Source organism: Bos mutus, chromosome 22, assembly GCF_027580195.1.
Source record: "Bos mutus isolate GX-2022 chromosome 22, NWIPB_WYAK_1.1, whole genome shotgun sequence".
Taxonomy (NCBI): Eukaryota; Metazoa; Chordata; class Mammalia; order Artiodactyla; family Bovidae; genus Bos; species Bos mutus.
The window spans coordinates 15,224,593-15,249,776 of record NC_091638.1 but is presented as its reverse complement, the minus strand read 5'-3'; the positions used below and the strand labels follow the sequence as shown (position 1 = coordinate 15,249,776).

Here is a 25,184-nt window from a genome sequence, read left to right as displayed (position 1 = left end):
ACACGACTGGGGACACAGGAGGCCGACTTCATCATAACACAATAGACACTTTCTGCTTGCCAAGACACTAAATAAAAGTGATGTGGCTCTGAGGAACAGGGCTCTTGACCCAAGAGGTCTTGAGTTCCCCGGTCCCATCTTTAAAACTTTAATTCTGTCTCTAGTTTCTTTTTCTCAAACTGCATCAACCAGTTTCAATCCCTACCTGAAGTGCTGGCTGCAGCAAAAAAAGTTTTTTAAAAAGAAACAAAAAACAAACCACGGACATTACTTAGGTCCTCAGCTGTGCAGGACAGATTAAAAAACATCATGGACCATTTAAGAAATCATTAAAAGACAGTTTCAAAATAATATTCACTTAATGCTTGGAAGATATTTCATATTCAGTTCAGTCCCTCAGTCGTGTCCGACTCTTTGCAACCCCATGAACTGCAGCACGCCAGGCCTCCCTGTCCATCACCAACTCCCAAAGCCTACCCAAACTCATGTCCATTGAGTCAGTAATGCCATCCAACCATCTCATCCTCTGTCGTCCCCTTCTCCTCCCACCCTCAATCTTTCCCAGCATCAGGGTCTTTTCAAATGAGTCAGCTCATCACATCAGGGGGCCAAAGTATTGAGTTTCAGCTTCAACATCAGTCCTTCCAATGAACACACAGGACTGATCACCTTTAGGATGGACTGGTTGGACCTCCTTGCAGTCCAAGGGACTCTCGTCTTCCCCAACACCACAGTTTAAAAGCATCAATTCTTCAGCGCTCAGCTTTCTTTATAGTCCAGCTCTTACATCCATACATGACTACTGGAAAAACCATAGCCTTGACTAGACGGACCTTTGTTGACAAAGTAATGTCTCTGCCTTTTAATATGCTGTCTAGGTTGGTCATAACTTTCCTTCCAAGAAGTAAGCATCTTTTAATTTCATGGCTGCAGTCACCATCTGCAGTGATTTTGGAGCTCCCCAAAATAAAGTCTCTCACTGTTTCCACTGTTTCCCCATCTGTTTGCCATGAAGTGATGGGACCGGATGCCATGATCTTAGTTTTCTGAACGTTGAGCTTTAAGCCAACTTTTTTTTTTTCCTCTTTCACTTTCATCAAGAGACCTTGATGAAGTTCTTCTTCACTTTCTGCCATAAGGGTGGTGTCATCTGCATATCTGAGGTTATTGATATTTCTCCCAGCAGTCTTGATTCCAGCTTGTGGGTCCTCCAGCCCAGCATTTCTCATGATGTACTCTGGATACAAGTTAAATAAGCAGGGTGACAACATACAGCCTTGATGTACTCCTTTTCCTATTTGGAACCAGTCTGTTGTTCCATGTCTAGTTCTAACTGTTGCTTCTTGACCTGCATACAGGTTTCTCAAGAGGCAGGTCATGTGGTCTGGTATTCCCATCTCTTTCAGAATATTCCACAGTTTATTGTGATCCACACAGTCAAAGGCTTTGGCATAGTCAATAAAGCAGAAATAGATGTTTTTCTGGAACTCTCTTGCTTTTTCCATGATCCAGCGGATGTTGGCAATTTGATCTCTGGTTCCTCTGCCTATTCTAAAACCAGCTTGAACATCTGGAAGTTCACGGTTCACGTATTGCTGAAGCCTGGCTTGGAGAATTTTGAGCATTACTTTGCTAGCGTGTGAGATGAGTACAATTGTGCCGTAGTTTGAGCATTCTTTGGCAATGCCTTTCTTAGGGATCGGAATGAAAACTATTATATTGTATTTAATTTTTAAAAGTACCAAAACAGTCAAAGTGACCTCTTTTTAAAAAGAGTATATTGTGCAAAACAGTCCAGAAGGATATCAGCCCATGACCTGTGTGGTGAGACTAAAGGTAATTTTTATTTTCATCTTGTTCATTATATATATATATACACACACACACACACACACACACACTCCTGGAATGAACATGTAGTTTAAAGTTTACATTGTTTTTAGTTTTTAAAAAGCTCATAGGTTGAATTTATGGTTCTCAACAAGAAAGCCAGGGATGGTCTGCTGATGGAAGGAGGCACCAAGCAGCCCGGGCAAGCAGCCCATTACTGAAGATGGAGAGGGACTGGGTTCTGTCCAAGGCAGAGTTTTCTGGATAAGATCACAAAGGACATGGCCTGTGGGTCTCCTAGGACCAAGTTTGCAGACAAGGATGATGTTTCATTTTACGAGCCAGCCATGTTTTTAAAACTAGTCTGGTGTGGAGCACCAAAAAAAAAAGTGCTTTGTTTACTGGTTGTTTGTTGTTGTTTAGTCATTAAGTCATGTCCGACTCTTTGTGACACCATGGACTGTAGCCTGCCAGGCTTCCCTGTTCATGGGATTTTCCAGCAAGAATACTGGAGTGGGTTGCTATTTCCTTCTCCAGGGGATCTTCCCAACCCAGGGATTGAACGCACATCTCCTGTATTGGCAGGCGGATTCTTAACCACTGAGTCAATATCCTCCTATTTTAGTTGTCTAATACTGCATAAAAAATCTCCCCAAAATGCACTGGCTTAAAGCAACAATAATCATTTATTGTATCTCATAGTTTTTTGAGTCTAGAATCTAGAAGTGACTTTGCTGATTGGTTCTGCCTCAGGGTCTCTCATAAAGTTGCAATCGGATGTTGGCTGAGACTGCAGTCAGCTGAAAGCTGTGTGAGACTGGAGGATCTGCTTCCAAAAGGGCTGGTTCATATGGCTGGAAAGTTTTTCTTCTGCACGAGCCTCTTGAGTGACCCTGTGGCGAGGCGGTTCTCCAGAGCAACTAGTATAAGAGACTGAGGCAGAGGCTGAGAAGAGACCGAGACAGAGAACGCCTCTCATGACCTGGTCTCAGAGCCCTCAACGTGCTGTCCCATCTGCGTGTATTGGTCACGCAGGTTGATGCTGATTCAACGTGGAAAGAGACCAGGGAGGGTTGTGGATACTGAGCAACAAGGTTGCTTTAAGACCTTCCTGGAGACTGGCTACTATATAACAAGAGGTACCATCTGTTCAGTACCTAGTCTGTGCTTGGCTTTAGATGGAAATGATCTCATTTAATCCTCACCACAACCCTATGCAGTAGATTATGTATGTCCCCAATTTATAGATGGGAAAGGCTGAGAGTCATTAAACACTTTGCCTAGGGCCATGCTCCACCCAGGGCCAGCTGGAGACAGGGGATGAAGCCAGTTAGTATGACTCCATTCAGGCCTCTCCACGCCCTCTCGGGCCTGGAAACCTCGACAACACTTTCCCCATCTCCCTCCTCACCGCCAAGTCATGTAAATTCCTGCCATGTTTATCCTCCCCCTCATTCCCTTGCAACTTTCCATCTACTGTCCTAATTCAGGATGATCCCCTAAAATAAAAGTTTGTTTTCTCTAATGCGTTTGTTAAATTAAGAGAGAAACTCTAGCAACCTCTATACTTCTACTGTGCATGCGTGCTCAGTCACTTTAGTTGTATCAGACTCTTCGAGATCTTAAACTGTAGCCCATCGGGCTCCTCTGTCCATGGGATTCTCCAGGCAAGAATACTGGAATGTGTTGCCATGTCCTTCTACTGTACTCAGTTTTAAACCCATGCATCTGCGGTATTACAATCTTTAAAAAGAATCTGCAGGCTCAGACCAAATGGTGAAACAGGAAGCCAAATAATCTCAATGGAATCTGTGCCCAGATCAGAAAACGAGACCAGGGCAGGCCCGGGAGAGCTGGATTAAGAGGAGAGGCGGAGAATGAGAGCCCTTCTACTCAGTCGTTAGTCCCGGGCTGATTTCTCTGGCTAAGGCCATAGAGTAAGGTTTTTGAGGGCTTGAAAAATATGCTTTTAGAAATTTAATCATTACTTTTCAGAAAACAGAATTGTTGTAAACCTTCTCCGGTGTATGTTTTTAATTCAAGGTTATATCTGCCCAGTTCACTGATGACATGTTACATCGTTTTGTTAATATTTGGGCTCACCAAGCCTGTTTGCTGAGGGGACATTCCACTTCTCCTCCCACAGAGAGCACTCCCCGCAGATAAGCAGGGGGTATAATCAATGGACATGAACTTGGGCAAACTCTGGGAGATGGTGAGGGACAGGGAAGCCTGGCATGCTGCAGTCCATGGGGTTGTGAAGCGTCGGACACGACTTGGCGACTGAACAACAACAAATAATCAGGGCTTTTGTGAGTCTCCCCTGCTGTATACTGACTTGTAGAGATAATTAAATGCTCCCGAGGGAAAAAGATAACTATAAAAAACACAGTTCAGTTGAGTTCAGTCGCTCAGTCGTGTCTGACTCTTTGTGACCCCGTGGACTGCAGCATGCCAGGCTTCCCTGTCCCTCACCAATTCCTGGAGCCTACTCAAACTCATGTCCATTGAGTCAATGATGCCATTCAACCATCTCATTCTGTCACCCCCTTCTCCTCCTACCTTCAATCTTTCCCAGCATCAGGGTCTTTTCTAATGAGTCGGTTCTTCGCATCAGGTGGCCAAAGTATTGGAGTATCAGCTTCAACATCAGTCCTTCCAAGGAATATTCAGGAATGATTTCCTTTAGGATGGACTGGTTGGATCTCATTGCAGTCCAGGGGACTCTCAAGAGTCTTCCTCCAACACCACAGTTCAAAAGCATCAATTCTATGGCATTCAGCTTTCTTATATTCCAGCTCTCACATCCATACATGACTACTGGAAAAACAATAGCCTTGACTAGATGGACCCTTGTTGACAAAGTAATGTTTCTGCTTTTTAATATGCTGTCTAGGTTGGAAAAGGAAATGGCAATCCACTCCAGTACTCTTGCCTGGAAAATCCCACGGACGGAGAAGCCTGCAGGCTACAGTCCATGGGGTCTCAAAGAGTCGGACACGACTGAGCAATTTCACTTCACTTCACTAGGCTGGTCATAGCTTTTCTTCCAGGAGCAAGCGTCTTTTAATTTCATGGCTGCAGTCACCACCTGCAGTGATTTTGGAGCCCAAAAAATAGTCTCTTACTGTTTCCATTGTTTCCCCATCTATTTGCCATGAAGTGATGGGACTGGATGCCATGATCTTTGTTTTCTGAATGTTAAGTTTTAAGCCAACTTTTTCACTCTCCTCTTTCACTTTCATCAAGAGGCTCTTTGGTTCTTCTTCACTTTCTGCCATAAGGGTGGTGTCATCTGCATATCTGAGGTTATTGATATTTCTTCCAGCAATCTTGACTCCAGCTTGTACTTCATCCAGCCCAGCATTTCGCATGATTTAGTCTGCATATAAGTTAAATAAGCAGGGTGACAATATACAGCCTTGACGCACTCCTTTTCATGTTTGGAACCAGTCTGTTGTTCCATGTCTGGTTCTAACTGTTGCTTCTTGACCAGCATACAGATTTCTCAGGAGGCAGGTCAGGTGGTCTGGTATTCCTATCTCTTGAAGAATTTTCCACAGTTTATTGTGATCTACACGGTCAAAGGCTTTGGCATAGTCAATAAGGCAAAAGTAGATGTTTTTTCTGGAGTTCTTGCTTTTTTGATGACCCAGCGGATACTAGCAATTTGATCTCTGGTTCCTCTGCCTTTTCTAAATCCAGCTTGAACATCTGGAAGTTCACGGTTCACATACTGTTGAAGCCTGGCTTGGAGAATTTTGAGCATTGCTTTGCTAGCGTGTGAGATGAGTGCAATTGTGCGGTAGTTTGAACATTCTTTGGCATTGCCTTTCTTAGGGATTGGAATGAAAACTGACCTTTTCCAGTCCTGTGGCCACTGCTGAGTTTTCAAAATTTGTTGGCATATTGAGTGCATACTTTCACAGCATCATCTTTCAGGATTTGAAATAGCTCAGCTGGAATTCCATCACCTCGACTAGCTTTATTCGTAGTGATGCTTCCTAAGGCCCACTTGACTTCACATTCCAAGATATCTAGCTCTAGGTGAGTGATCCCACCATTGTGCTTATGTAGGTCATGAAGATCTTTTTTGTATAGTTCTTCTGTGTATTCTAGTACCTTCCTGAAACTGAAGCTCAAATGATTGCCTTTAATAAACTTTCAGTTTTGGAAGAAGATGTAAAATTTGCCAAATTCAGCATCATCCCATTCTTTCATCTTCTCTCCCCCAACACTGCCCTTTTCCTTTTGCTCCTGCCAGTGACTGTTACCTAAATTATCCTGCCCATCCAGGCTTCCAGAAGATTTTACTCTGAATGTGAGAGAGAAGCAAGGCACAGCAAATGCCTGTGCATAGAAAAAACAGTGCTTTCAGTACACATACCTGGGAAATGCCTAACTGAGCAAACTAGTCTCCCCACACCCTATACAATCATCCTAGGTCACCTGCTTGTCTTTCTCTGGTGTCTCATTTACTCAAATAGCTGCAGTCACCCCAGTGCTAGTGGTAAAGAACCCGCCTGGCAATGCAGGAGACAAGAGATGCAGGTTCGATCCTTGGGTTGGGAAGATCCCCTGGAGGAGGGCATAGCAACCCATTCCAGTATTCTTACCTGGAGAATCCCATGGACAGAGGAGCCTATGGGCTACAACGTATAGGGTGGTTTTCCCAGGTAGCACAGTGGTAATGACACTGCCAATGTAGGAGACACGAGAGGCATGGTTTTGATCCCTGGGTCTGGAAGATCCCCTGGAGTCAGAAATGGCAACCCGCTCCAGTATTCTTGCCTGGAGAATTCCATGGACAGAGGAGCCTGGCGTGCTACAGTGCACGGGGCCACAAAAAGTCAGACACGACTGAGCGGGCCTGTGCACACACACACACACACACCTTGAATATGGCTGCTCCTGAGATCTCCAACCCAGTGATTTACTTCACTTTTTCCTGCCTGATGCCCTGAATTACTTGAAGGATAATTTTGCTGGAAACTACAGAGTTAAAAATAGGGACCAGTGGCAAAGTGAAATAAATCAGACATAGAAAGACAAATACTATATAACCTCACTTATATGTAAAATCCAGGACTCCCTCCCCTCCCCCCCCAAAAAAAAACAAAAACAGTAAGTTCCTAGACACAGAGAACAGACTGATGGCTGCCAGAGCCTGGGGCATGGAAGGTGGGTGAAATGGGTGAATGGAGTCAAAAGATACAAACCTCCAGTTATAAAATAAGTCATGAGGCTGTAATGTGCAGCATGGTGACTACAGTTAATAATACTGTACTGCATATTTGAAATTTGCTAAGACAGTAGATCTTAAAAGTTCTCATCAAAAGAAAAAAATTCTGTAACTATGCATAGTGAGGCATATTAACTAGACTTATTGTGGTCATTTCACAATATATACAAATACTGAATCATTATGCTGTACACATGAAACTAATATAACTTTGTATGTCAATTATGCTTCAATAAAAAATTAGTTAAATGCCAAAAATAGGGTAGGATGTAATATCTAGTAGATGACTTACCATCTGTGGTATGAGGGAAGAGGTACTATCGTACACTACAGATGAGAATATAAATCAATGTGAATAAGTTAGGGACTACATTGGGCTATTAGCAGCAGAGGGCAGCCTATACATACACACAGTCGCTAAGTTGGGTCCGACTCTTGCGGCCCCATGAACTGTATCCCACCAGGCTCCTCTGTCCATGGGATTCTCCAGGCAAGAATACTGGAGTGGGTTGCCATTTCCTTCTCCAGGGGATCTTCCTGATCCAGGGATTGAACCCAGGTCTCCTGCATTGCAGGCAGATTCTTTACCTCTTTACTGACTGAGCTACAAGGGAAGGCTGGTGTAGTTTAAAACAATTAAGACTTTGTTTGCTGAAGTCTGAGAAACAGCCCAGAGCTGTTTGAAAGCTCTAACAGGGCTTTCAAGGACCCAGACTCATTTGGCCTTCTTGATTCCCCATCCTTAGTACATGTTGCCTATCCTCAAGGTCATAAGAAGGCTGCTGCAGCTCCTACCATCACAACAGAGATCCATATAGGAAGAGGAAAAAGAACAGGAAGCAAAAAAAGACTTTCCTGGAAGTCTCATTCAAAACTTCCACTTACATCTCATTGGCCACTCCATCAGCATGGAAGACCCCCAAATGTAATGTTTTTATTATTAAGGGAGTTAGAGTGAATGGATATTGGGTAGATTATTTGCAGTCCCTGCCATGAGATGCAGCCTTTTTGGAGGACAATTCACAAACAGCTATCAAAATTTAAAAATTTAAATACACTTACCTTGACTCACAAATCCCCCTGCTAGAAATTTATACTGTAGATGTGTTCTCATATATGTGCAACTGCTTACACACCACAAGTTGTTTCTTCCAGCAGGAAAGAATTCAGGGACATGCATTTTCACTAAGTTTAATGTCTCAGTGAACGTCAGGCTCTGACCCATAAGTTTAGCAAGTTCTCTTTCCAAGGAGGAGGTGGGTAGAGACAGGGAGCAGGAGAGTAGGTCAGGGCGGGGGTGGTGGTGGTGGTGGTGTCCATATCTTAGCCAAAGCAGTGAAGTGGATAGGAATCTGCCTTCCAGTGCAAAGTACATGGGTTCGATTCCTGATCTGGGAAGATTTTATATGCTGCAGAGCAACTAAGCCCATGAGCCACAACCACTGAGCCCAGGTGCTGCAGTTACTGAAACCCAAGTGCCTAGAGCCCATGCTCTGCAACAAGAGAAGCCACTGCAATGAGAAGCCTGTGCACCCCAACTCAAGAGTAACCCCTGATTCCGCAACTAGAGAAATTCTGCGCACGGCAATGAAGACCCACCCAGCACAGCCAAAACTAAATAAAATAAATATATATATTTTTTTAATTGGAAGTGTTCCTCTTTCATTTTTCTTCCTGTGGTCCATTTCACTTCTCCTGGAGTGTCTTTCTGTGAAAATGACTAACTTCACTTACCACTGACTCTATCTAGGGCAACCTCTGGATGAGCCAGCCCTTCATGGGACTCCAGAGTTGTCTGTCGTCCTTGACTTGGTTTCTGCTGTGTACCTCCATCTGCTTCACCAATTTTTGATCCACTGTCCAGAGGCAGTATGACTGAAGAATGCATTACATACAGGTGAAGCCTCAGAAATTCAGCAAGACGGATAACGGCTCTGCCTTGCAAGGATGCCCCGGGTGAGCTCACTTGCTTAGTTACCCAATGAGACTATTTTTTTTCTTTTCAGACTACCTAAACAATCCATGGCATACCACATACAAATTCTAGCCAGAGAATATCTGCTGACGAGGACAGTACTTGATTGGCAGAGGTCCAGCTACAGGCAAGTTGAGTTTCACCCAGACGCTACGTGGAACAGCCCTGCTCACAGATGGGAGTCTCCCACTGAAGCTCAGGGGAGCTCTGGGTCTCTGCTTCTACAGGGGGAAGATCAGACTTCAACAGTTCCCTTCCTTCAGCAAATACTCTGTGCAATACGTCATTTGGGGTATGTATCAGCGTTCAGGGTGGATCTTCAGTGTGTGTTTTCAGACTATATAACCTCAGAGAAGGCATCTGGGCCAAGTTCCATTCATCAAAGACAAGGCTGAAGGCTTGCTGGCTTTGCTTCCTTTAATTTTGGAAAAACCCTTCTAGCCTGACTAAATCTACCTGATTCATAGCCAAGCGGGAAGGGGACAATCATCTGAAAGACATTCTAAAGAATTCTGGAGGAAAATGTCTGTCTGTCCTGCTCTCATCAGACCGCTATCACCCACTCTCTAGTTCACAGGAGAAACTGCCAGTCCTGGGCCTGATTTGAGGTGGGAGAGTGGAGGCCAGACCCTTGAACTTACTGTGTTCCGTACTTTGTTCTTCTGTCAAGAACTTGATCCTGGCTTGTGAAAGAAACATTTTGCAAGAGCAGGAAGAGTACCAAGGCTGATGTCAGCAACATGACCTGAAGGGCAGGTGATCTGTCTCACTGGCATGTGAAGGGTCATCACGCTCAGAGAAGGGAGATCGTTCCTGAAGATGAGGGAGGAGAATTCTTGAAACAAATCAAAGACAGCTTGTTGGAGCAGAAAAGCCATTCCATTCCTGGGGCAGGGAAGGAAATCCAATACAGCCTGCTCGTTTCCCACTCCTGCCTGTAGGGTTTGCACAGAGAGCTCCCTCCTTTATTCCTTCTCCAACGTCAGACTTCTGAAGCCCAGGGAACACACTGGATGCTGCATAGATGATTTGGATCATCCCCACCTACAGGAATCTGTCACTCCCCTATGACCTTCATTTGCTGTATCATTCTCTTAAGTCGGGTTCCTCCAAAATAAGAATTTGAGGGAAAGCAGTTTGAGAGACAATACTAGGAAGCTCTAGCCAAGGGCTGGGGAAGTGATACAGGGAGGTAACAAAGATAATATGGGGGAATTATTAATCACACCACCGCTGTGGGAATCAGTGGTTGGGTCCCACTGGCAAGCTCTGGAGACTGAGGAGAATCTGCCTCCCAGTCATCTTGTGTGAGAGGGGTGCGAATGGAGGCTTTTACTCTTCATCTCCTGTCCGTTTTGCAGGAACTGCTTCTAGGAGTCTCAGAACCTCCTTCTGCACCACATCTGTGGAGAAGGATCTCAGATGGAGAATCCCAGGCACTTTTCTCAAGAAGCTTTCACTGTACCAGGGCTGGGGTGGAGGGGTGAGGGGCTGTGGACAGCCTCCACTGTGCTTTTCCTTCGTTATTCATTCGCTCATCACCCTGTATGGAGCCCTGTGCCAGATCCTGGAGCTGCAGTGGAGAACAAGGCAGACACTATCTGCCATCCCCTGGAGCTTAAAGTCCAGCGGAGAAGTCCAATGCTGATTAAATAAGCATGCAAAGATGTAAAAAAAAATCAGTGAAAAGGAAGGTAGAATAAAAGAACTGAGAGCTCTGGGAAAGGACGGCAGGAAAACATATTCTGGTTGGAGATGTCATGGAGGACTTCTTTGAGGAGGATGTGAGAGTTATCTAACTAGAGATGGCAGAGATATGGGAAAAGAATTTCAGGCAGAAGAAATAGCATATGCAAAGGCCCTGAGGCACCAGAGACCATAGTAATAAAGCTAGAGGTCAAAGAGCAACAGGAGGAGTTGGAGGTACCTAAAGCTGAAGAGGGGAGCATGAAACATACCATGCAGTGCTGTGTCAGCTGTGCTCAAGCCAGAGCTGTGCTCTATTCTGGAGCAGTGGGAGCCACTGAAGATTGTTAAGCTAGGAAGTGACGTAATCAGACTTTAAAATTTAAGAGAGAGTTTTTTTTTTTAAAAAAAGAAAAGATAGCTGTTGGGCAGAGAGTGTGTCAGAGTGAGAAGAGTGGGAGAAGTCATGAAGTCAAGAGCTGATGTTAGGATTTCTGCTCCAGTCCAGAGTAACAGGGACTGGATTTATCCTCTAGCCTGAAATAGTTATAAAATTGGACAAAGCATATGAAACAGTGGTTTTGAAAACATCAGGCATGCTTAATGATGCACAGTGAGAATAAAATAAGCAGAGTTTACAATTTCCCCATCTTACTGCAAGGAGAGTTTCTAGCCCACAGGGCCAAAGAAAAGAAAACGAGGCTGAGTTCTGAGTTGAAAGAGCTGAAAGTCTTGGTAGTCAGAGTAGCCGGAGTTCAAAGGGCAGAGTACTGGAGAACAGAGATCTCAAACAAAGTTCCAGCCATAATGATGCCACGTGCAACATCACAGATGGACCTAGAGATGCCCATGCTAAGTGAAGTCAGACAAAGACAAGTCCATCACTTATATGTGGAACCTAAAAAAGAAAAAGACACAAATGAACTTATTGACAAAACAGGAATAGCTTCACAGAGAAAGCAAACTCCTGCTTACCAAAGGGGAATGGGGGAGAGGGATAAACTGGGAATTGGGGATTAATGGATACACACTGCTGCTGCTGCTGCTGCTAAGGCGCTTCAGTCGTGTCCAACTCTGTGCGACCCCATAGACAGCAGTCCACTATGTAAAATAAACAAGGATCATCTGTATAGGCATTCAATATCTTGTAAAAACCTGTAAAGGAACTATCTGAAAATGAAAAAATATATATGCATATATCACTTTGCTATATTCCTGAATCACTGTAAATCAATTATCAGATCAGATCAGTCGCTCAGTCGTGTCCGACTCTTTGCGACCCCATGAATTGCAGCACGCCAGGCCTCCTTGTCCATCACCAACTCCCGGAGTTCACTCAGACTCACGTCCATCAAGTCAGTGATGCCATGCAGCCATCTCATCCTCTGTCGTCCCCTTCTAAAAAATAATAAAATATACCGTATTGGTGTTTTTCTTTCTGGCTTACTTCACTCTGTATAATCAGCTCCAGTTTCATCCACCTCATTAGAACTGATTCAAATGTATTCTTTTTAATGGCTGAGTAATACTCCATTGTGTATATGTACCACAGCTTTCTTATTCATTCATCTGCTGATGGACATCTAGGTTGCTTCCATGTCCTGGCTATTATAAACAGTGCTGCGACAGTACACTAATGCATGTATATGGAATTTAGAAAGATGGTAATGATAACCCTGTATGCGAGACAGCAAAAGAGACACAGATGTATAGAACAGTCTTTTGGACTCTGTGGGAAAGGGAGAGGGTGGGATGATTTGGGAGAATGGCATTGAAACATGTATAGTATCATATGTATAGTATCATACATGAAACGAATCACCAGTCCAGGTTTGATGCAGGATACAGGATGCTTGGGGCTGGAGCACTGGGATGACCCAGAGGGATGGTCCAGGGAGGGAGGTGGTAGGCGGGTTCAGGATGGGGAACACATGTACACCCATGGCGGATTCATGTTGATGTATGGCAAAACCAATACAATATTGTAAATTAATTAGCGTCCAATTAAATAAATTTAAATTTTTAAAAATCACAAATAAAAATTAAAATAATAATAATAATAAAATAAAGGGGAAAAAAAAGAAAGTTCCAGAGCTCAGGAGAGGGTTCCCCCCCCCTAAATTTTTGGTTGAATATTGATCAGTGTATGTATATGAGGAAACTCCCAAAGGCCAAAGAAAGAACCACCTAAAGGGATTGGAGGGAAGAGTGCCCAGAGCTCTCATGGGGCTGAAAGATTTCAAACCTCCCTCCGAATAATTAGTACAACAAGAGAAGATACAATCACTGACAAGTAAAAGACTTGAATGTGTAAGTAAAAATGTAGAAGATTAATCAGTAAAGATGTAGAAGACAACCAATTTGATCTAACTGATATGTAAATAATACCCCCAAATAGTAGAATATTCATTTTTTCAAATGCACACAGACCATTTATCAAGTCAGACAATATTTTGGTGCATAAAATAAGTTAATAAACTTAAAAGGATTCACGTTAAAAGTAGGTTCTCTCACCAAAGTGAAATTAAATTGGAAACCAATGACGGAAACATACTGGGAAAATTCCCCAATTTTTGAAAACTAAATAACACATTTATAATTAATTCATGGATCAAAAAGTAAATTAGAAAATGTGAATGAATGAAAACAATAACCCAACATTCTAAATTTCTGAGATGCCACTAACAGTAAAGAGCAATTTATAGCACTAAAGGCCTAGGCGTTTTAAAAAAAGTTTTCAGATTGATGACTTCAGTGTCTACCTTGAAAAACTTAAAGAAAAAAAAAAAGTACAAATTAAACCAAGAGTAAGCAGATTAGAAGGAAATTATAGATCAGAAGAGCAGTAGAAATAGGAATAGAAAACAGAAAAACAAGAGAGAAAAACCAGTGAAAATATGAATAAAATTGATAAGCCTTTAGCAAAACTGAGCAGTATAAAAACAAAAATGAAAAGATTACCAATACTATGAGAGAGGTGACATCATACAGATTTCACAAATATTAAAAGACTGATAAGCAAAAGTTGGGACTTCCTGGCAGTGCAGCGGCTAAGACTCCACACCCCCAGCACAGGAGGCCTGGGTGCAATCTCCGGTCAGGGAATTAGACCCCACATGCCACAACTAACGATCCCACGTGGCACAGCTGAAAATTTCTCGCTTGCCACAGTGAGCTAAGACCGGGCACAACCAAATAAATATAGTCTTAAAATAAGGGAGAGTTATGAATAACTTAATGTCAATAAGTTAAAAACCATAAAAACTTGAAAGATAAAAAAGTATCAAAATTCTAGAAGAACAACTTGGAAAACCCTATAAAATATGAGAGAAATATTAATAATTGGACCTAATCAAAACAAAAAAACTTTTACTCTTCAAAAGTCACTGTTAAGAACATGAAAAAGCAAGCCACAGATTGAGAGAAAATATTTGAAAACATACATTTGACAATGGACTTGTATTTAGAATATATGTATGCATGCTCAGTTGCTTAGTCATGTCCAACTCTTTGTGACCCCATGGACTGAAGTTCCTCAGGCTTCTCTGTCCATGGGATTCTCCAGGCAAGAATACTGGAGTAGATGGGCATTTCCTCCTCCAGGGGATGTTCCCAACCCAGGGATTGAACGCACATCTCCATCTCCTGCATTGGCAAGAGGATTCTTTACCGCTGTGCTACCTGGGAAGCCTTTTTAAACATAAAACATGATACCATAAAACTCCTAAAAAGACCATTGGCAAAATATTCTCTGACATAAATCATACCAATGTTTTCTTAAGTCAGTCTCCCAGGCCAATAGAAATAAAAATAAACAAATGCAACCTAATCAAACTTATAAGTTTTTGTACACCAAAGAAAACCATAAAAAAAATGAAAAACCTATGAACCGGGAGAAAATATTTGCAAATGATGCAACTGACAATGGCTTAGTTTCCAAATATATACCAATAGCTAATATACCTCAACAATAACAAAAATAACCCAATCAAGAAATGGCAGAAGACCTTAAAGAACTTTTCTCCAAAGAAAACATATAGATGGCCAAGAGGCAAATTAAAAGATGCTCAACATTACTAATTATTAAAGAAAGAAATGCAAATCAAATAAATCTACAGTGATATATCACCCACACCAGTCAGAACAGCCATCATTAAAAAGTCTACAAATAACATGCTGGAGAGGGTGGGGAGAAACGGTAAACCTCCTACACTTGTTGGTGGGAATGTAAATTGGAACAGCCACTATGGAAAACAGCATGGGGCTTCAAAAACTAAAAAGAGTTGCCATATGATCCAGCAATCCCACTCCAGGGATTCAGATAAAACTATAATCTCAAAAGATACATGCACCCTAGTGTTCATAGAAGCATGATTACAATAGGCAAGAGATGGAAAAAATCTAAGTGCCTATCATTAGGTGATTGGTTTAAGAAGATGTGATAAATAAATGCAATGGAATATTATTCAGACATAAAAAAAGAATGAAATATTTCCATTTGCAGCTACAAATGGACCTAGACAATATTATACTTAGTGAAGTAAGCCAGAGAAGGAAAGATAAATATTATTTCCCTTATATGTGGAATCTAAAAAATAATACACAAAAGAATCTACATACAAAACAGAAACAGATATCGTAAACATAGCAGACACAGTAAATAAACTTACAGATATAGTAAACAAACTTACGGTTACCAAAGGGGAAAGGAGATGGGGAGGGATAAACTTGGGATTAACAGATACAAACCTTTATACATAAAACATGTAAACAACAAGGATTTACTGTATAACACAGGGAATAATATTCAGTATCTTATAATAACCTATAATGGGAAAGAAGCTGAAGAAAAAAATACATATAACTGAATGACTTTGTTGTATACCTGAAATCAACACAATATTGAAGGGTAGTAAATCAACTACCCTTCAGTAAAAAATAAAAATTAAAAATAGCTTTCCCTATCAGATGAATAAAAACAATAAGTCTGAGAATATCAAGTGATGATGAGGTGTAATGAAACAATTAGTCCCCTACCCTCTGGTTAGGAATGTAGACTGTCACCACCATTTTGAAAGGAATTTGGCAGTTTCTCTGAAAATAAAGAATGCCCATTAGCCCATTTCTGCTAACCACTCAGGAAATATAGACGGCAGAAATACCTGCACATCATGCAAAGATGTTCGTGGCAGCATTGTCCAGAATTGGTGAAAAGTTAGAGCCATCTAAATGTTCGCCATGATGAGAACAGCTAAATGAAATATAACATGCCCCTGCATGGGAGTTCCTTGAGGTCATAAGAACGAACCGGGTCAACTAGACCGCAAGTGCAGAACATAGTGTTCCGCTGCAAGTTCGTTAAGGAAGTGCCAAAGTAACGTCCCTCCGGACGCTCCCACTTTTTATCTTGTACGCTTCTATTATTTATGAATTTATTTTTAGTGAGCATGTATTACTTTTGCAATTCTTAAAACATAAATGAACAAAAATTGAACAGCTATAAGGCTATAGAGACAAAAGGCTCAGGGTTCCATTTCTAGGAGCTGAGTTCACCTTCAGCCAGAGCGGTTCTGGGCAGGTCCACATACCAGGCATACATACCCACACACCTACCCACACACACACACACACACACACACACAGAGTTGTCCAGCTCTGCGTGTGCACGTGCAGTGCATGACTTCACAGTATCTGGAGCAGTTCAATAGAACATTCTTGTGTATTTATTGGTGCAAGAGAATAAGCAGCCAGCTGAGCTGGCAGCAAGGAACGTGATGAGATTGAAAACCCAACACCCACGACCTCCTCCACCAGCCCAAGCATGCGACACATCCCACGGCGTCCATGGTGCCTTCCTGGTTTCTGACTTTTCCCTTTTGTCTTCGAGACATTTTCAACACAAGAAATTGTGGCCTTGAGGATGGGCGCTTATCCCCTCAGGTCGTGTAGTGAGTGACTCGCCTGCAGTGAGGCGAGAGTCCCGCCAGGGGGGGGGGGGGTGGGCGGGGCTTACGAGTCCCTCCAGGACGTGGGGTGGGGCCCGAAAGGCCGCGGGTTGGATGGGCGGGGCTTAGGGGCCTTCATCCGGGAAGACTGTCAGGTTGTGCGTCCGGATGTGGTGCAGCAGGACCTGTGCTCGCTGCTCCAGGGTCTGGAGGACTTGCTGCAGGCCCTGTCGCCCACCTTGGCTCTCCCAGAATACTGGGTCCATCTGTAGCGACTTGAGCAGCATATTCTGTAGACACCCTGATTCCAGAACCTTCATGACTGGCTCAGGAAACCTGGAGGAAGGTCCCCCAGCCCCGGAAAGAAAAGAAGGGCAAAAGCCAGCTTAGAGAGTTTCCATGAACTTGCACAGCTGAGGACCCACAAAGTCCCGGGGACCACCTGCTGACTAGTTGTCCGGGGACCCTTCCACCCACTCTGCTGTGACAGCAGACACGGGATGAAGCTTTCGATGGGTCCCAGCCCCCCAAGAGGGCGAATCCACTCTGCTGGCCTGAGCAAAGTGAGGAGAAGCCCTGGGAAGGCCGAGGTGCGGCAGGACTGAGCAGGGAAGGTGGCTACCCGGCCAGCTCCCTGCCAGGCAAGGGAGCCTACCCACTCCCCAGCAGGGCAACTTGTGCTGTGCTCTGGATACCGGGGAGCGGGCAGCCCATCCGGGACTTCAGGGGCCCACTGACTGTTAGCTTTCCCAGGAGTCCCCACATCCTCCTGAGGCTCATCAAACAGCTTCCATCTGTTGGACAGTGGACTTCTTGGGAGCCATGGTTCAAGGCCGCCGGGTCTATGACAGGGCCCCTCAGCTCATCCCTGAACCTCTGCCCAGGCCCTTCGATGCTCACCCATCGATGCCCTCGAGGAGCCGGAAGTTCAGCTTGTGCTCCGGATGCTGAAGGTGGCCAGCATTATCGATGTAGACCAGACGAGTGGGGTCACTGCTCCGGACCTCGGGGAAGAAGATGGACAGGGACAGAAGATGGACATGGTGCCCCAGGGCTCTGTCAGGGTGCAGCGGCTCAGGGGCCCCTAAGCTGTCAGTCACACAATGCACCCTGCTCCTCACCCAGTCTGTTCCCCCACCACACAGAGCAGTGAGCTCTTTCCACCTGGTGCTGTTTGAGGGCGGCCGGGCACCATCTCTGGTGAACCCGCCCAGCAACCCTGGGGCAAACAGCCACCGATACCAGCCCCATTTTACAGAAACAGAGGCAAAAAAAGTTAGGTAATTTGCACAAGGTCACACAGCTGGTAAATAGCTGGTTGACTCAAACCTGGACGCGTAGCCCCAGGTGGCAGCACCATCGGTGAAACCACAAAGTGGAGGCATTGATTCCTGTTCTGGCGACTGAAGGGGTGAGGAGCCTGAGGCCGGGCGGCCTGATGCTCGGTCCCGGGCACCATCTCCTGGGATGGCTATGCTCCATGGCCAAGGGGAGGTGGCGAGGACACCAGCCTCACTGGGGGAGACAGAGCAGCCCTTCCCCAAAGGGGAAGTACCAAAGGGTGGTACTTTGCCCCTCCTGCAGTAGCAGTGGCTCTTCTGCCCCACCAGCCCCTCGCTGATGGTCTCAGCACACGGCTTCCCACCCTGGGTTCTAGTTTTCACTGGAAGCATTGTTTCCCAACAGCCCCAGCCTGTGAGCCAATAGGGTCCACGACAGATCCCTGTGACTGCTACCAACCAGACATGCAGCCTTGGAAGGCTCCTCCCCCGCTCCAGGTCACAATTTCCACGTTTATTGGCACAATGAGGATGCCCTACTAGATACACACATACCACACTCAGCTGCCAGGACCCGAGGGCGTCCCTGGAGTCTTTAGGAGACAGAGGGGTTGGTGACACTGGCTCCAGCCCATCCCCTCCTCAACTACATACGCCAAGCTTCATTTTTGTCCCTTCTATATATTAAGGCTTCCTGGAAACATTCAAAGGGTTCTGCTGCCGAAAAGAACGGGATTGTGACACCCAGAGTCATGTGACCTCTGACCCTCGCCACCAGCGTCTGCTGATGGACAGACAGGAAGACCCGAGTCTGGGGTGACCCAGGGACTTACCAGAATGTGGACCAGCCGCAGCTCCCCGGGGTTCCGGCATTTCTCTCGGAGTCTCTCTTCCACACAGGGGTCCGAGGGCTCGGGCTCGAAGCCGCAGCAGTAGCGATCCAGGCGGTCATGCACCTGTGGGGGCACCATCCTCTGAGGGGGAGTCTACCATGTCCAGCACTCGGGCCTCTTGAGCCCTGGGGCCACCCTCAGGGATCTCGGCCCTGGTTAACTCAGCTGCTGGCCCCCAGCTGTGATGGGCTTCTGCTTGCTCCTCTGGCCAGCTCACCCTGCACCGGGATGGCTTACTCACACTGCATGGATTTCCACCCAACATGTGGCAGATGGGATCTTAGTTCCCTGACTAGGGATCGAACCCAGGCCCCCTGGAATGGAAGTCCTGCTGCTGTTTAACCTATACTACTGGCCCTGAGTTCCAGCCTGGGGCCTCCCAGTGCAGACTATCTGTCTACCTGGGGAGACTCACACATGACCACTTTTTCTTGAAGCAGCAAATGCTACCGTAGGGATTCCTCCTTTTTAGGGGATAAAAAGATTTTAATGACCGTCCAGGCAGCTCCTGACTCTCAAACAGCATTTCCACCCTGCAGGAGGCCTGGATCAGAGTCAGGAAGGAGAGCATTCCTTTTCCTGACTCATCTTACACTGGATGCCTAAAGTGGGAACAATGACACAGAGCCTTTCCCTCAGAGATGGTCGTGAGAGATGGTCTCTGTCCCTGGTTCTTGGCACAGAGCTCATAAAACCCCTGCAGTTGGCTCTGTGATATGAGTACGTTTTGATATTCATAATAAACCCTCCAACCACATCAGAGTTTAATAAGATGATTCATGGGGCCCTGAGATAACTTCAGGCTGATTGTTAGATGGACAAAGAATATAGAGAGTGGGAGCTTTCCACCTGACCCTCCAACCTCAGGGAAGAGGAGGGGAGCTGGAAACTGGGTTATAGAAACTTTTGAACTATATTCTAGGGAGAACACATCCACACATCAGGAGGGTGATGCACCCCAACTCCACATACAGGGTCATGGACTTGGGACCTTTTCAGACTTCACCGCACATACCTCTTCTCCTGGCTGTTGACTGACATCCTTTATAATAAACCAGGCCACTGAAGCAGTGTTTTCCTGAGTCCTGTGAGCCATTGTAGCAAATTATTGAACCCGGGGGATGGGACAGTCATGAGAACCCCAGATTTTTAGCCAGTTGGCCAGAAGTATGGGGGGCTCAGGACTCGTGACTGGCATCTGAATCAGGAGTCCTGTGGAGCTGAGCCCTTAGCTTGTGGAATCTGACATTGACTCCAGGGGGATAGAGTCACCCAGTTGGGGTTGGAGAGTTGGTGGGCTCAGAAGGCATCACTCAGAGGACCAGCAACATCACTGCATCTCTGTCTCATCCAATTCTCACTGCAGCCTTGCAAGGGAGACATTATTGCCCCAATAACACATGGGGACATGGACCCCAGACCTCCCCAAGGTCATACACGAGGAAGTAGTCCAGCTGGGGTTTGAACCCAGGTCTGCCTGGCTGGAGCCCAGCGCTCTCTGATGTCCTCCACTGCCTCCCTGAAGGTCAGGGAGAGGGAGCCACTTAGAGGTCAAGTGAGGTCCCCATCATTACACTCATTGAGGCTGGAGAGGAGTTTTCAAAACAGTGAAGGAAGAAAAAAAGGAACCGGAAGTCTCAGAGCCCACAGTCCTCCTGAGGGGGCAGCAGGCAGGCACCGGAGCTGTTTGGATGGTCCTTATTCATCTGCAGTTGCCTCTCAGCCAACCCAAGCCGCAGCCCTGGTCCAGCTTCAGCCGGTACCACCGTCCTGTCTCCCTCTGCCAACCTCTCTCCACATGTGGCAGAGGGGCGGGGGCAGGGAACACACAGACGACAGCCCCCAGGATGCAGCATGCATCAAAGCCAGGCCAGCCACCTCGCAGTCCACTTAGCTCAGCGCCAGCCAATGAAAGGTCTCACTCCATTTCCATATCCCTGTGGAGGTAACTCTTGTGTGTTCTGAAAAAATACAAAATTGATTTCCTTCTATACAAGCCAGAAAATAACTATAGCTCTATTCACCAATCAACCTCATGAAACCAGACGTCCAGAAATGAGACAGTGTTGAACAGTCCCAGCTACTGTCCCCAAACATTATTTTCCCTGTTTCACAACAATTCAGTGTGGAGAAGACCCACCACGGGCCTAGACCATTGCCCCGACAGGCTGAGGGCCTTTCTGTAAGGCTGCATTATGGAGTGTTCCCAGGGGCAGTGTACCAAGCACATCACTGACACCGCTGAAAAGGCATGTTTAGCCTGGAGGACCGGCCTGGCCTGGCCATGATACAAACAGCCAGAGCCCTGTCCGTGCAACGAGCCCGTTAAACAAGCCCCTGAGGTGGACAGTCACTGCTTTAGCCTCCTGGACTTTGAATAACAACAGCCACAAGTAACAGAAAATTCTGGTTGGAAGTGACTTTAACCACAGGGGAAATTAAGATCTGCAGCAGGAAGCCTCAAGAGCCTTGCAATAGGACAGGCTTGGGGGGCACCTTTAAGCAGCTCCTATTGTCATGATAAGGACTCAGGTTTCTTTCTGCTCTTCAGTTTACCCCACAATGTTAAGGACATCCCTGTGTTGTCTCAGAAAACCTGTGGGTATGTTTTTCCTTGTGAATGTGATAAGTCGCTTCAGTTGTGTCCGACTCTTTGCAGCCCCATGGACTGTAGTAGTCCACCAGGCTTCTCTGTCCATGGGATTCTCCAGGCGAGAATACTGGAGTGGGTTGCCATGCCCCCTCCGGGGGATCGTCCCGGCCCAGGGATTGAACCCGTGTCTCTTATGCCTCCTGCACTGGCAGGCAGGTACTTTACCACTAGCGCCACCCGGGAAGTCCCCATGTTTTTCCCTGTTCATGTCCATAATGAAGGAGACAGAGAGAGAAAGAGAGACAGGAATGAGGGGAGGGGGGAGAGAGAAGCCCTCCCCCAACAACCATGGAATAGCAGTCCTTCCTTTCAGTCTGATTGGACCAAATCTGGACACAGGCTCATCCCTTGTCCAGAGGCCACCACGGGAAGATGCTGATGTCTTGACCTCTGAGCCCAGGAATGGGGAGAAAGGGAATCACACCAGGGCCCTGTGCAGAAGAAACAAGAGCGCTCCACTGGGTCCCCCAGAGCCCCCGTGTCTTCACTAGCTCCTACAAGCGTTGGCAGGACGGGGCTGAGGACAGAACCCTGTGGCACGCCCCCAGAGACCTCCCGACCTTCCCCCAGTTTTTATGTCCACCCGAAGATAGTAACACGCCCCTATATTTCTCCATGTTGTCCTCGCACTTGGCAAGGGTGGGGTCCTCACACGTTCCTATGCAGGCCTGTCCTCGGCAGGAGCCCTCCAAGGCTGCCCGCACAGAGGTTTAGAGCAGAGATCAGCAAGCTATTCCCACAAAGGGCCAGATAGTAACTACTTTAGGCTTTGCAGCCCATACGGTCTCTGTCACAACTACCCGACTCTGCCTGTGTTGTGCATATTGTACATATTCTAGATAATATGAAAACAAATGGCCATGGCCATGTTCCCCCCCCCAAAAAAAACTGTATTAACATACACTGAAATCTGAATTTCATAGAATTTTTAGATGTAATGAAATATCTTTTGATCTTTTCAACCATTTGAAAATGCTAAAACCATTCTTAGCTCATGGACTGTACAGAAAAAAAAAGAGAGAGGGGAATTTGGCCTGCAATCTGGGCCATGTCTGTGACCCTGGTTTGGAGCCCAAAGGATCTAGGGGTGAATCGTGGCTCCACTATGTCCTAACTCTATGACCCGAGGAAGTTATTTAACCTGATAGTCCCTCAGGGCCTCTCTGGGGACCACACGAGGTGAGGGGGGTGGTTGTCATGGAGAGACCTGGAAGGCACAGGCCTAAAGGCCTGGAGGAATCTCAGGGATTCCTCCCTCTGAAAGCCCTGGCCATAGCCCTGTGAAGCAGTCTAAAATAAAGCCGTGTCATGACGGTCTAGCCCCTCTCCTCTACGTGTGGGCAAGGCCTGGTTTCTGGAGCCCAGACAGATCTGTGAGACGGATACCACCTGCTGAGTCATCTCTGGTTGGGAGAGTAAATGCCAGGATGGTTCTAGCAGGACTGAAATCCAGCGACTGCTCCAATCTCACGTCATGTCTGATGGCACAGCCAGCCAAACCCCCTTCCTCAGGCCAAATGCTCCCTGACCCTGTTGGCAGGCCATTCTATGCGGATTTTAACCGGATGCGGTGCTTGTTTCCAGAAGAAGCTACAAGGACTGTCGGGCCATGTGACAGGGGCGGCGCTGGTGCCCCCAGATGTACACCCATTTGAATGTTGAACAGGGAGGGGCTGGCCGGGCCCAGGTGCCAGTGTGAGTAATCTGCCATGCTGTCTGGGAACTTTTTTCCACTGAAGAGCAATTCAGTTCAAACAGTTGAAACAGCAGCAGCCAAACAGGACCGGGCTTAGGTTTCATTCCCACATCCTAAGGCATCAGGATTTCTTCTTCCCCCTTTTTGACAAAATGAGCAGTTACCAAGAAAAAAACAATAATCTTTTGCAGTTTGGGCCTTCTAGCAGTGTGTGTGCTCAAGAAGTTTGTGTTTAATTTAATTTAACAGTTGTGAAGCCCTTACTCTGTGCTGAATCAGGCTCTGAGTGCTTTGCCTATCATAGCTCATTTAACCCTCCCAGCAGCCAGGAGGCAGGTACAGTCCATATCTCCATTTCAAAGACGAGGTAACTGAGTGACAGAGGCTGGAAAACATGCCTAGGGTCCCACAGAGCGAAAGCGGCGATGCCTAGACTCAGACCCGGGTAGTCTGGCTCTGACCACTGAGTTGGTGGCAGGCACATACATCGTGACACTAGAGGTCACAAGTGCCTTGATACCAAGAAGATGTGGTCCAACCGGATCCCCAGCTCCTAGCACTTTTCAGTACAACAGGACTCGGTTGAGGTTTTCGGAGTACAAGAATGAATGAATGAAGCGTATGGCTGGCTGACACCCGGAAGGATGGTGGGGAGACCTTCACACGAGGACTGACCACTGAAAGCCTGCCCCTCACGTGAGCCTGACAGGGGGAGGCCCGCCTCTGGGGCCCCCAAACAGAACATCTAGTGGGACAAGACACTGCAGTCTGCCAAGAGGGACACCAGGCTGAGCTGTGAGGTGAGGACGTCTGGGAGGCACCCAGCACAGGGCACAAGGGGTGACCCAAGTCCTCTCACCCACCCACCAGGCTCCTGGGCCAAGACTTCAGCCAGTGCCAGATCTGAGTCTGGTGGATTCCAGAAGAACCGCCTGCTGCCCCTGCTGGCCCGGGCCCCCTGTGCAGGACCCTCCCCCACCTGGGGACAGTCACGAGCCCAGGGTCTTCTGGATTGAAAGGGTGGCTCTTGGCTGGGTCAGCTTGCTGCCAGACAGCCCCAAGGTGGCAGCATCTCTGTCCAAAGAGGGCAGCAGGCTGGCCCCGCACTGAACAGTTGTCTGTTAGAGAATTCGTGAGGCTTTGGGGAGGTGAGGGTGTGAAGAGGAGTGGGTTACTTCACACTGACTCTTACCATCCTCTGATGACTCTCTCTGCAGTGCTTCCCTTGTGTCCTGACAGAGGGTAACCTCCCCGGAGGCCCTGGGCAGGGGGACCTCTGGATGCCTCATCTGCCCCAAGCCGGAGGCCAGAGGTCACAGCAGCGGCTCTGGATGTGGGTGAATATACCAGCTGGTGAGCTTTGAGGAGATGGTCTGAGAATTATTATTTAAAAAGACAGGCGTGAGTGCTAAGTTGCTTCAGTCGTGCCCGACTCTTTGTGACCCCTATTGACTGCAGCCCACCAGGTTCCTCCGTCCATGGGATGCTCCAGGTGAGAATACTGGAGTGGGTAGCCATTCCCTCCTCCAGGGGATCTTCCCGACTGAGGGATCGAACCCACCTCTCTTACATCTACTTGCATTGACAGGGGGGTTCTTTACCACGAGTGCCACCTGGGAAGCCCCGCTAAAAGGACTAAATCACTCTAAATTTTAAACATCAACACAAAATCCAGCATCTGGGAAATGATGTATCCACCACAGCAAAGTACAGTTCCAACCAAGAAAGCTACAATGAGTCACCATGGGAATACCTTTCTCAGAAATCAGTCCCCACATCAATACATTAGACAGAGGATGTGTGTAATCTGTGACCTCCTCCACTGATACTCAAAAGGCATCTGATGTAATTTTTACATCCATTCCTGACAAGAAAAACTCTTAAAAAGGCAAGAATCGCAAATAGTTCTTCAGCCAAAACTCAGCATGATATTTAATGGTGAAACACTAGAAACTGTCCCAAATCCGTAGAGACAAGTCATGTC

At 46.4% G+C, this 25,184-nt stretch overlaps 1 protein-coding gene across 1 annotated transcript in view; it reads right to left on the bottom strand.

Annotated features, from left to right (window-relative positions):
- Positions 1-12,866: 12,866 nt before the first annotated feature.
- GASK1A (golgi associated kinase 1A) overlaps positions 12,867-25,184 on the bottom strand; it is a 57,544-nt gene continuing 45,226 nt past the window's right edge. The window contains exons 3-5 of the mRNA XM_070360582.1: positions 18,792-18,914; positions 17,579-17,682; positions 12,867-17,014 (exon numbers count right to left, since the gene is read on the bottom strand). Coding sequence (XP_070216683.1) covers positions 16,804-17,014; positions 17,579-17,682; positions 18,792-18,914 — 438 coding nt within the window. The 3' untranslated portion in view covers positions 12,867-16,803. The remainder of the gene's footprint in view (positions 17,015-17,578; positions 17,683-18,791; positions 18,915-25,184) is intronic.